The sequence below is a fragment of the Hippoglossus hippoglossus genome, chromosome 21 (genome assembly GCF_009819705.1).
Source record: "Hippoglossus hippoglossus isolate fHipHip1 chromosome 21, fHipHip1.pri, whole genome shotgun sequence".
Lineage (NCBI taxonomy): Eukaryota > Metazoa > Chordata > Actinopteri > Pleuronectiformes > Pleuronectidae > Hippoglossus > Hippoglossus hippoglossus.
Genome location: NC_047171.1, coordinates 20180348 through 20192487, shown reverse-complemented (window position 1 = coordinate 20192487; position 12140 = coordinate 20180348). Strand labels below are relative to the sequence as shown.

At 42.8% G+C, this 12140-nt stretch overlaps 1 protein-coding gene across 3 annotated transcripts in view; it reads left to right on the top strand.

Moving 5' to 3' along the window:
• Positions 1–12140, top strand: part of sema5ba (sema domain, seven thrombospondin repeats (type 1 and type 1-like), transmembrane domain (TM) and short cytoplasmic domain, (semaphorin) 5Ba) — a 160066-nt gene that overhangs the window by 79274 nt on the left and 68652 nt on the right. For all 3 annotated transcript variants that reach the window (XM_034573719.1, XM_034573718.1, XM_034573720.1), the window contains exons 4-5: positions 2604–2703; positions 3239–3284. In XM_034573719.1, coding sequence (XP_034429610.1) covers positions 2604–2703; positions 3239–3284 — 146 coding nt within the window. The remainder of the gene's footprint in view (positions 1–2603; positions 2704–3238; positions 3285–12140) is intronic.

The following is a 12140-nucleotide window of genomic DNA, read 5'->3' as shown; positions in this document are numbered from 1 at the left end:
CTTCTGGAAGTCTGTTCCACTTCCCCCCCACTGCGACGCCACTGCATCCACCACCTGTTGGTCTTTAAATACAATCATTAGCTGTTAACATACTGTAGCCTCCATGTTCTTCCACTTTCTAATATATATTTATATGATTATAGAGCCTGATCCATATCAATTTGCCGGGGCAGATGCCCAAACTGGTATGATAGCGAATAATAACTTTCAACACTGATACATTAATATATTTACTTAAAACATGCTTTGCTTATGTCAAATTGGACACACTCTAATAATTTACTTTAATAAAGATAATTGCAATCTCATTGAAATCTGAAACATTCAATCTTTTATGCATGGAATTTATTATATAAATGATATTATAAAATGATGAGTCATGAGTCTCCTGAGCACACTTACAAACGCTGGAGTTCCGTCTGACAGCAGCTCAGTGAAAACCACTTCCTCCTGATCCACATCTGGAGAAACCAGATTGTGGCAGATAGTTGTCGTCTCACTGATGTCCGCTGTCAGCGCTGGCACCCTCACTTAGTGTGTGTGTGCGTGTGCGTGCGTGCGTGCGCGTGCGTGCGCGTGTGTGCGCGTGTGTGCGTGTGTTATAGTTAAAATGAAGAGCACCACACTGTTCTGCAGCTTCAGCCTCCCATCACTCACATCTCCACTTATGTTTCCAGGTGACTGAGCCATATGGGCCCCATCAATCCTCGAATCCATCCCTCGTCACGATGAAGGGTTGTTTCAGTGTTCACTTTTCCCAGCACTTTGATGCCGTAGCCTCCAGCTTCATACGAGCTTCTTTAATGTTTAAAAAAATGAAGATTTAAGGTTTTAAATGTTTGATGAGCGCTTTAACGAATACGTTATAAGCAGCGTGGCCTCTTTTTTCTTCTCATCGTCTTTTTTCTAACTTAATTTAGGTTTTTTATCAAGTGGTTACTTTAGAATTTACACCAGAACAATAAAGTTAAATAGTTTCTCTGTTGTTTTGACAGCCGAGGCATTGGATTAGTAATTTACAGCCATTTATTTTCCGCCTTTTTGGGTTTTGTGGCAGGCGCTAAAAGCCATTTAACACAGCTTTTCAAATTGGTTAAGTGCATCTGAATTCCCAGTGACTGCTGTGATTCCGTGTTTTACATGGGGGAGTAGGGTAAATCCTTTTATGCCGCAACAACCTCCCATGAGGTGAAATCTGTTTTGAAAAGTCATTTTCACACAGAAAATGCACTTTTCTCTTTTTTCGACCTTGTCAGATTCGTGGAAGCCAGTTTCAAACTGCGCGCAGGATTCAGCCGTGTGCGCCACACAGAGCCGTGTTTGTCCGAGTGTCAGGTCGTATCAGGATCGTTGTGTCTGATGTGGCCTGGACAGTTTTGTCCCTCTCTGCAGGAGACACCATCCCATTGAGAGATTTTCCTGCTCTATTCACTGCTTCTTTCTTTTTTTTTTTTACCACTACAATTGCAATCATTTTTCTCATCAATACAGCAGTCATTTCTTTAAATAATTGATTAAGTGCTTAGTAGAAAAATGTCAAAACAGTTTTTAGTATTGTACATCACGTTTCCAGAGTAGAGGTTTGCTTTTCTTCGCTTTTTCTTTAGTCCCAAAACAAACAAGGGAAATAACAAAATCCTCCAGTTTCGGAGGATGCAGCAAACATTTGGAGTTCTTCTTCACCAAATGACTGATTCTCATAATTACCTCCCGCCAACAAGGTTCTTTTTTCTCTCGTCTGCTTGAGATCTCAGCCAAGGAGGTTTTGATTTCATTGCTTTGTCTGTCTTTCAGCAAGATTACGCTCAAACTACAGGGTTTAGTTAAATCATGGTGGAAGGGTTGGTTATTGGCCAAGGACGAACACATTCACTTTTGGAGGGGATTCGATTAAGTGGGCGGATCTAGGACATTTAATTTTCACTTTTTTTAACATTACAAGATGCATGCACTCACCGAGTGCCGGTCTAGTTGGTTTGTTTGTTACCTTTGCCAATAAGGTTTGTGTGTCTGTCTGTTAGTTAGCAGCATTACACAAAAACTACGGATTGCCATGGCTCTTGCTGAGAGGATGCAGTGTGGGTCAGGAAAAAAACCCATTATATGTTGCTGTGGATCCAGGAATTTAATTTACTCTCTAACATTGCGTTTTTTTTGTTGACATTTTCAAATCAGGCACATTTAGGGAAGTGATGTTTATGATTTTGTGAAATTTGGTGCAGCTTGATTGCATTTGAAGAGACTGTTGGTGCTTGGCAGTGGAGGTATACGCACTCCACTGAGGATTATGCAAAAATGGCTAAACTGATTTCCACTAAACTTGGTGGAGGCCTGAGCTTGGAGAGAACAGATGGAGTTTTGATGCGAATATGGATTAAAGAGCAGATCCAAGAAAAACTTTCACTTTCTTTAACAATATTTGATGACAAACGATTCATTAGTTTCATCAGACCCTTTCCTGCTTTATTGTCAACATAAACATTTAAACGTTTGGCTCTATTGTTCATATAGGAGTATTACCTGTACAAGTCACTGCTTTTATCACATGACCTATGATCCTATTAAGCTTTTGCTAACTTCTCTCTTTCTTTCCTTTCTTTCAGCACTCAGTCCGTGGATATCTACTTTCTCCCACCCGGGTGTGCAAGACTATTCCCAGCTCACCCTTGACCTGACCAGGAATGAGCTTATTGTGGGTGCCAGGTAAGAGACTGTAAATCCACTCAGCTTCTCACCGCGCCGAGCACATTACTCAGAACATGATACCCTTTCTGACTCACACACTCATTTCGGATAATGACGCTTCTTAAGTGCTCTGCCGAGGCCTCGTTGGACCAAGTCAGGCTTTGGATTTGGCAGAAGGGATGAATTTGGAAGAAATAAGTCATGTCACAATAGTGCATGTGTGTGTGCACATATTTTCATGACCTGGTTTGAGCCTCTTAAAAACACAGACAAATGCAAATTATATTCAATATGCCTCACAAAAACACACACAAATGCAAATTATATTCAATATGCCTCACAAAAACACACTCTCAGACTTAAAGGAAACTAAGATGACTGAAGGATAATAAAATACATCCTCCAATCGGCTTTGCTTTGATTTGACAGCAGCTGAAATTGTCTCTGCTCTGATTCTTCATTTGCATCATTAAACACATTTCTCCTGGATAAAGGTCAAACTGTGCACACACACACTCATCTCACTGTCGTCTGTCGTCTCTCCTCAATCCAGAAACTACCTGTTCAGACTGGACCTCAGCAACATGTCGCTGATACAGGTAGGCAGACGAACGACTCCTTTCTCTCTTTTCTTTCTGCTGAACTTCACTGGCTCAAGTTCATTCTCAAACTTGCATTGTTATTGCTTCACTAATTGTTAGAGTATATGCTAATTGTCCTTTGAAGGGAGACATTTTATGCATTTTTTGTGTCTGTCCTCTGGGTTCTGCAAAGTTAAAATGCCCACAGTCTTCAGTATGCGGAGCTGATCTCCCCACAGTAAACCTGCTCCTGAAACATCTCGTCAGAAGTAACTTCTACATTTATTTCTTATCATTTGATGGACGCTTTTATCCAAAGCGACTTACAATTCAACATTCACCATCTATGAGGGGCCATTTAGGGGTTCACTATCTTGCCCAAGGACACTTCGACATGAAGATGGGTAAGACTGAGCCACCGCCGCACCACATTTCTGCTCATTTGCATATTGCACAACTAGGTTCTATACGCCATGGAAGTCACTTTATATTTGAAATTTGAAACATACATTAGACTGTGGGCGGAATAGTTCATATTCAGACTGTAGTGACCTGTTTGAATTAAAAATATACTACTCCTGTACTACTATTCTAGAATTGCGTCAGACCGTCGGAAGTAGTTTAACTCATGATCCAGCAGAGGGCGCTCACTATCAGAGTAGGAGGGTGTGAGTATATATATTTGAATTAATTTCGTGTCCTGTCAAATTCATTCGAACTTGATTTTTGGAAAACGTGACAACCCTAGCACTCGAAGCGATTGACCAATCACAACAGAGTGGACAAGCTGGCCAATCAGAGCAGACTGAGTTTAACGACAGAGTTTCAGACAGAGGCTGAAAAGAGGAGCTGCAGCAATGATAAGGAAAGTGATGTGTTTTCTGAACATTAGATTATGTAAAGATTTTCAAGTAAAAACACTAATTTAATCATTACCAACAAAGATAATACAACAGCTCTTCTTGAAAACACAGAGCCTGACGGGTTGTCTGGTGTTTTTGTCGTGCTGAGCTGTGGCGAAGGTTTGTGTGTTTCGAGATGTGGAAACATTGTTCGAGGAAATTGTTCTGTGATTTCAGAGGATTGAGGCATGTGTGCGTCATCAAACCACTTGTTGCTCTGCCTTTCAAAGGTTTATCTGTGGTTATTAGATATTACACGTTGTTTAATATACATTTATTTTGGTTTTAAAGGCAGCTGCCCTTGTAGCATGAAATGTTATTAGAGGAGACACCTACAGGCTGAAAAGCTGACAATAATAAAACTTTATTACTGCAATAAATGTAGGGGCTCCTGTAACATAGATGCAATAGGGAAGGCAGCAGAGTAATGTATGCATGTGTGTTTGAATGTAGAGGCAGGTCAGGGTTATGATGGGAGTTCAGGTTATGGATGAGGTTTGAATGTAGGTAGGAGGTCCATGAAATATTGGTGTGTGTGTGTGTGTGTGTGTGTGTGTGTGTGTGTGTGTGTGTGTGTGTGTGTGTGTGTGTGTGTGTGTGTGTGTGTGTGTGTGTGTGTGTGTGTGTGTGTGTGTGTGTGTGTGTGTGTGTGTGTTTTTTTGCTCTCACCAAATTTTGTTCAAGTTTTGGTCACTGCATCCTGTGGTAACATGTGACAAATAAAATTCCCTATTGAAGTCTTTTCTAGAAGAATGTTTGCTGAATATGCTCTAAAGATATAACCATGGTTTCGGGATGCTCATCGACTTGAAGTTGCAAAGCATGATTTGGGGGGGAAATGGCATCCAAAATTAGAATTGTGGTACTTGCCGAACAAGCTTTTTTAAAATGGCCAAAGAAAAACAATTATTTGATATGAAATTTGCTGGAATCCTAGATTTCCCTGGTAGCGATAAATCATCCTTTCGTCCGTGGCAAATATTTCAGGCCCTTGGCGACAGATTGCATTGATGTTTTTTTGCAGCAAATGCTTCCTGCTGTGTTGCTCAGATTAACAGGACGTCACATGTCAATAACACATGGCTGGCAGTAAAAATCAAGTCTCTGTCGGTGATGCTCTGTCTGCTGAGCCACTTGTTCCAATTTTGACTGCGGTTAACTACAAATATACAGTTTCGCACAGATGCCCAAACCACTGTTGAGTTATATAAGTGAATGATATTTATTTACATGACAGTTGAAATTAGCTGCAGGAGATGCGTCCATATGCTGAACTAAGAATAGCTGCCGTCCTCCATGTTGCAGAGAATAAACACATGTATCTCTGAGTGTCCATTGCCTGTGGGTGTTATGTGTGCGTGTGTTTTATGATATTGTCAGTGCTGAGCAGGAAAGCAGCGTCGGTGGAGCCGGGAGTGTGGGGCCCCCCCCCCCCCCCTGTTCTCTTCAGGACCGTGTAATCTAAACTGGTACATCACTGTCACTGAGAAAAGACAAGCAGTCTTCATACAGCACAGTTCAGTGCACAGGTGTCTAAATATCTCCTTTTTAGTTTGACACTGGTGATTTTTGCAAAGTTCATTATATATTCTGATCCTGTTATCCCTAATGTCATTTCCTATATCTTATAATCGAAAAAGGTGATGCATAGTGGTGGTTTTGCATGTTTTAGCCCATTAGCTATAGATTTTGTGAACTTGATGTTTCCAAAGCTTAGCTCATGGTAAGAAAATGATTTTCACTGAGAACATGTGTGTTTTACTTTTTGTCTCCATGATCTTTTGAAAACTAATTCCTTGGTGCTGCATTAAAGGAACATCTGGGATTCTTGTTTTGGCTGCTGACAAAAAAAATGCAAGGAGTGTTGTTAGATAGTGAGAACTACAGCCTGACCGATATGGATGTTTACAGGCTGATGCAAATACCGATATTAGGGGGTTAAACATTTAAAATACCAATATATTGGCTAATATGTCGTTGTTTTTGTAAAGTCAATGATTCCTAAGATGACGTTATGAAACCCTAATGACAAAGAAATGTAATCAGGTTTTGATATATCTCCTAATAAACAACTAAAGTAAAGAAAACACAAATACAACCAAATATATAGAACTTGAATTATTTATATATTATATAAAATGAAAATCTAATCCTGAGCTTTTCTGCATTGTCTTCAAATATGCAATTATAAACACTGATAGCGATATGTTGGGCTCTAAGGCTGCAGGGCAAACAGTATGGGTATTAGGAATTTGTCCGATTCTTGCATGAATAACATTTCTGTTCGATAACTTCTACTGTTTGCTTAATGTCGAAAAATCGATTTACTTGTTCTTTCCTGATTGAGGCTCCATCAGTCACCTTTTATTGACCAGCTTGTGGAACCATTCTTTTTCTATTTTCTGAAACCATTTAAACTAAATAGAAGAAGCACTGGTTACATTATATTTTCAAGGACAACGGCCTGCATTATTTTACATTTCCCCACATGGATGAAAGCTCAGCAGACGCTACTTTGTCGAACAAAGTCCCTTTTCACCGCAGCCACATGTGAATGACATGATGTGTACAGCTGCCACCCGTGTGTCACCGCCGATATCAATGCGCCCTTTGTCTGCGTGTCCTAGTTGTCTCGTTTCGCAGGAGAGAAGTTGACTTATGAGGGTTTTTCGTTTGTTTTCACCCCGGCTGTGTTGTTCTCTGCAGCTCCACGACACATCTGCTATCTCAACATCACTCTGACACGTAGGACGCTATGTGTCATGCTTTACATGCATATTCAGTAAATGTGCACAAATATGCACTCCACCATGCTGCCTGGATTCTCTAAATGTGTCTTTCTCCCTCAGACACACGCCCACACACATCCTCAGCTTATTGTGAGCTTTGGGGATAAATGAGGTTGCTCCTTCTTCTCTCTGGCCCGATGCGGAGGTGTCATCCGTGATGCCAAGGCTGAAATCAATGTGAACATTATACAAACTGCCCAACGAAGCAGGGGGGAGGGTCCGCACCCCCATGCTCATTTGCCAGTAAACGAGAGCTGTCCAAAGAGACGGAGGAGGGCGGCATCTTAAAATACTCCCTTTCCTTTGTTGTATAACCAAATGGAAAAACAAACCCGAATCTCCCACCTGCCCGTCCGAGCTCCTGCTTCGACATCAAAGGCTCAATTCCCAGAGTCGTTTAGATTCCTGAACCAGTGATCGTTGAATGAAAAAACCCAAACCACCTGTCAGACACGAGGGCTGTTTTCACACTGGATTTGTTTGCTTGAATCCAAACCCCGAGTGGAGTTGTCTTCGCTCCCTCGTGGCGCTCTTTAATGGTTACGGAAAAGTAAAAATCCAGTTTCTTCTATGTTCGAGGTGGATTTTAGAAATCATTTGAGTAATTTGTCTTGTTCAGTTCAATGCAAAGATACCTCAATCCATCTATACCTCCCATCCTTTGATGAAGCCAATCACAGCTGACATTGGGCTTGATTTTTGGGTCTTTAAATATAAAAGCAAACATGGCAAACTATAGTAGTTATTGGACTTTCCAGTTCATGATGCTGTGATGTAAATGCACCGAGCTGCGGGTCCTCATTTTAGCCTTGAATCTTTGTATACTTGATCTGGTTCGTTTTTATGGAGCTAGATCAACCGCCTATCTGCGTCATGGCTCTGTGGATTTTACATCAAAGCTTTAAGCCAGGATACAGATCACGACTCAGCCGACAGATGAATGTCGCAGATTTCAGTCGCCGCTGAGAAGAGCCTCACATTTAAGAAGCTGCTGATTCAGTCACTAATGGTTCAGTACACTCAGGTGATAGAGACGTGTTTGCTCCTGTACTGCATACCTCGGTTCCACTGTGCTTTTAGTGAAAGAAAATGTATGGCAACACATTTACAGTATGTGAATGAGGCTTCCTTTTTTCTGAGATAGTCACATGTGACCTCTTTTCAACACCGACCCAAAACACCAATATAACGTGTCGTCATTCCTTCTCCAAAACCATTAGTGTTTAGTGGCTTTCGATTTAATCGAGCCCATCACCACCCCAGCATCCTGCTTTGATTCTTTAGTTTCTGAGCAGAAGATATCTCCTCCCAATCTGTGTGTGCAGGCTCTGCAGGGAGACTATGCTGCAGGGGGGGATGAGTTCAGTGCCAGAAACGCTAAAGATTAACTGTACTGCTGTGCTGCGCAATTAATTTTCCTATGGGGGTACTGATTGTGTTCTGAGACAGCACTGCACTTTCACTGGAGCCAGTCATAGACCACCTCTCTCAGGTGCATTCGGGGTTATGGTTTTTCTGGTCTGCACTGGATCAGGAAAGACGTCTCGACAGCATTGGCTTCCAATTCCAGAAAGCTACGTCTCTCTGTGGCTCGCATGTCCTGAGAGCCATCCGTCTTGCCGGCTTCACGCCCCCTCATGTGTATCGTTACGGGCCAAAGGAATTGCAGTGTTGAATTTGGTGCGATTTGGACAAGCGATAGGTTTAATGGCCGGTCTCTACTCGCCGCAGCTCAATTGCTGCAGGTCACTGTTGCAGTTTCAGAAAGAAAGCTGCAACCAGCATCATCACAGACCAAGAAAACAGGCCATTCCAAACAGACAGGTTTAGAATGGGCACCGCAAAGCTCCGAGTTCTCGAGTTGTTGTGCATTTGAAAAGGCAACAAGGTGAAGTTCATCTTTATTGTCAGTCACCTTACAGCACTGCACTCACAACTTCAGCTATTTAAATGCTAAGTACACTGCGTACTTCTGAAGTCAAGGATGTGACCTTATTTGAAGACGGCATCAACTGCCAGTCCGAAAGTTTACTGCAGAAACCAAGTCGACCCGTAAAGAAATGGAGCTGCAGCCCCGTGGGACAGGAAGCATGAATGGCTTTACCTTAAAATAAAGGTTGTCCGCTGAGAACAGGTGAGAGTCACAGTGAGGCCATTTATTCAAGGACCTGCTGATTGATTGAAAAGCCAAACCAAAGAGGGTGGATTACACACAATGCCGCATTCTCCGCTCTCTCCCACTCATCTGTGGGGACTGGTTGTCCTGGGCTGTCCAACAGGGCCATTATCAGGGCCTGTAACCATCCACCGCTGTCACCATCCATCCTTCCCCCCCTTTTAGTGTCGGCTTTTCTCTCCTGCATGAAGCTATTAGAAATTGTGTGTGTTGGATTGTTTGTGTGTCGGCCATTTGGGTTATCAATGACAGCCAAAATGGGCCGTTCCAGACTGATTCATCCCACAGCTGAAGCCAGAACAACCACTTGTCTGGGCGGAAGCATCGTAGATGAAGAGCGGGATGTATTTTCTTTCTTTTATATACACTGAATGTGTGTCTGTAAGTGTTTGGAGGCAGATGCCAGCTTTGCACTTTTTTCGGTGGCAGAAGTTTTTGAAGGCAGACCATGCCAGGGGAAGGGCCGAGGTGCTGATGCCAGGACTTTTAAAAGCTCAGCCCGGGCCGTTGTGTTCAGGCACCTGGGAGAACACCTGCCACCGCCATTAGTGAGCAGGCGAGCGTATAGAGGAATAAATGTGTAGGCAATCAGTGGAGAGGGAGAGTGAGGGGGAGAGAGAAGTCTCAGAAAAGTGGATCCAGGGATAAAGAGGTAGCCAGGGGCTGAAGAATGAACGACAGGAAAGATAACAGGAAGAAATGGAACTAGAAACACAAGCCGAGACCAAGAGAACAACACTGGAAATCGCACCTACGGAGCCGAGATGAAGACGAATGAGAAAGAGAAGAGGAGTGAATATGAGAGAGAGAGAGTGTGTGGAGGGGAAGTGAAAAGCTTTAGTACCCGCACAAGACGTGTCCAGGGAGAGGATCCAATGTCCTCAGAGACACATCTTCATTACGCACCTCCCTGCCGTGTTGTTGTTTTTTTGTGGAGGAAAAGCAGACTGCCAAAGTTTCCGGAGGGTTTCAACATTTCATGCCAATGTCTTGCTATTTTGTTAGTATTGTTGATTTGAATAAGGATTAATATCCATACGTGTGTTTGTCACATCTTTCATACATCCCTGACTCAAGTAGCGTCTCTGATAACATTAAAGTTTATATCCTGAGGATTTGGTAACATCATGATAAAGAAGTCATGGGCATGAAATGTAAGCAGCAGTAAAATCTGACACCCTTTACAACGGCTGTAAAGGTCCATTACAGTTCAGTGGCTTAAATACTGTAGCTGTGTGATCACTTAGTTATCATACTTATATGTTATACTCCGTTATATTACCTCTGCCACTGATGTTTAATTGTCGTTTGTCTTTCATCAGGATTACTCTGCAACAAAAGAACCCAAATTAATTTTAGGGCAAAGGTGTTTCATAACCCAATGAAGAATTCATTCAATTTCGGACCAATCGGAATAAACATGCAAATTGCATTTTTTTTATTTATTTAAAAGCTGTTTTTGGAATTATATTGATCAATCAGATTTTGCGCTCTTCAAGAACCCCTCTAGTCTCTAAAGGAACTGTTTCAGACAATCTGGCTAAATTGCTGTCTGAAACCTTTTTACCACTTGTGATTTGTTTAATTTACTTATAGAGGTGTGTATCTTTTCTCACCTCTGTACTTGACACACAACAAATGCATCATCACCCACAGGGCCACCTCACGCAGGGGCCGCTCAGGCATCCTGCTCGGGCGCAGCTGATAGAGTCTCAACATCAGATGCTGCTGCCGAGTCTGAGAGTTTTCCGTCCCTGTCCTCTACCCTCCTTCTCGTTTCATTTTTAAACCCTTCACTCGCTCTGCCTGTCTTTTTATATATTTTTTTTGTGAGATGTAGTTCCGGTAGTGGTTCTGATTGCAATCCACCCACATGCTCTGTCCTAGAAGTACCCACTGACAGAGCTCTCTCTCTCTCCCTCTCTCTCACTGATGTGCCGGTCGGCCTGAGCGCCGCCGCCGCAATCACAACAGCAGGGGGAAGTGTGTGCGTGTGTGTACGTGTGTGCGTGTCTGTGTGTGTGAGAGATAAAACAGAGGAGTGGGAGAGTGGTTAAAGTAGAGAAAAGCTCAAGTGTTAGATGGGTGGGAGGCGAAAGGGGGGGGAGCTGAGGCAAACGCTCTGTTTTTGTCATCTGCCCTCTCACTGTTTATTTGTATTTGGATGTAGATCTGCCAGATGTGCTACAAGAGCATTTCCACTGCTGTCACGGTGTGGGGGGGGGGGGGGAAGAAACAAGACAAACTTTAGATCTGCAAACTTTTCATGTTTGAGACGGGAGTGAACGCTCAACGCTTACTCCTTCCTTGCTTCTGCACTTTGAAAGTAATAGAGAAGTAACAGGAGCAGATCCCTGTTTGGATGGCTCTTTCTTCCTTCCACATGTTGCGAGGCACTAACAGGAGATAGAATATTGATTTGTGTCCCGCTCACAAATTTGTACTAGACAACAGAGCTGCAGGATTGTGCCGAATGGCTTTGTCTTTAGCTGAATGGCTTTTTTTTATGGGTTTTTGTGAGTTGCTGTAGTCGTCGGCCTTGTCAGACTGTGTCAGATGCTCTGGAGGTTTTTTACACGGAGAAATGTCTTTACACGCCGCTGCTTGAAGGCCATTTGTCACATAATTACAGAAAGTACGATGAGTGTGCTCTTAAATTCGCTCTATTTTCCCTTTTCTGTCATGTACACTCACAGCTGTGCAGTTATCTGACAGCGTCGGGGCATAAAAAGGCCTCAGCGTCCGTCTTCTGTGAGGAGAGGGTGGAGAATGTAACTCCTGTATCAACCACTTCGGGTCACAGATGTACTGACCCCACCTTTTCTGCTGAGCTTAAGTACCAGCATTGACAGAGAGGGACGGAAATAAGAGGAGAAAGAATATGAATGGCAGGGAAGTGGAAAGACAAACATAACCAGCGAGGAGCTGACAGTTAAGTCAAAGTGGGATTCATGCATCTCGCTCCCTGTGCAGGCAACTAAAAGGACAGCATGGTTTGTAGATTGGA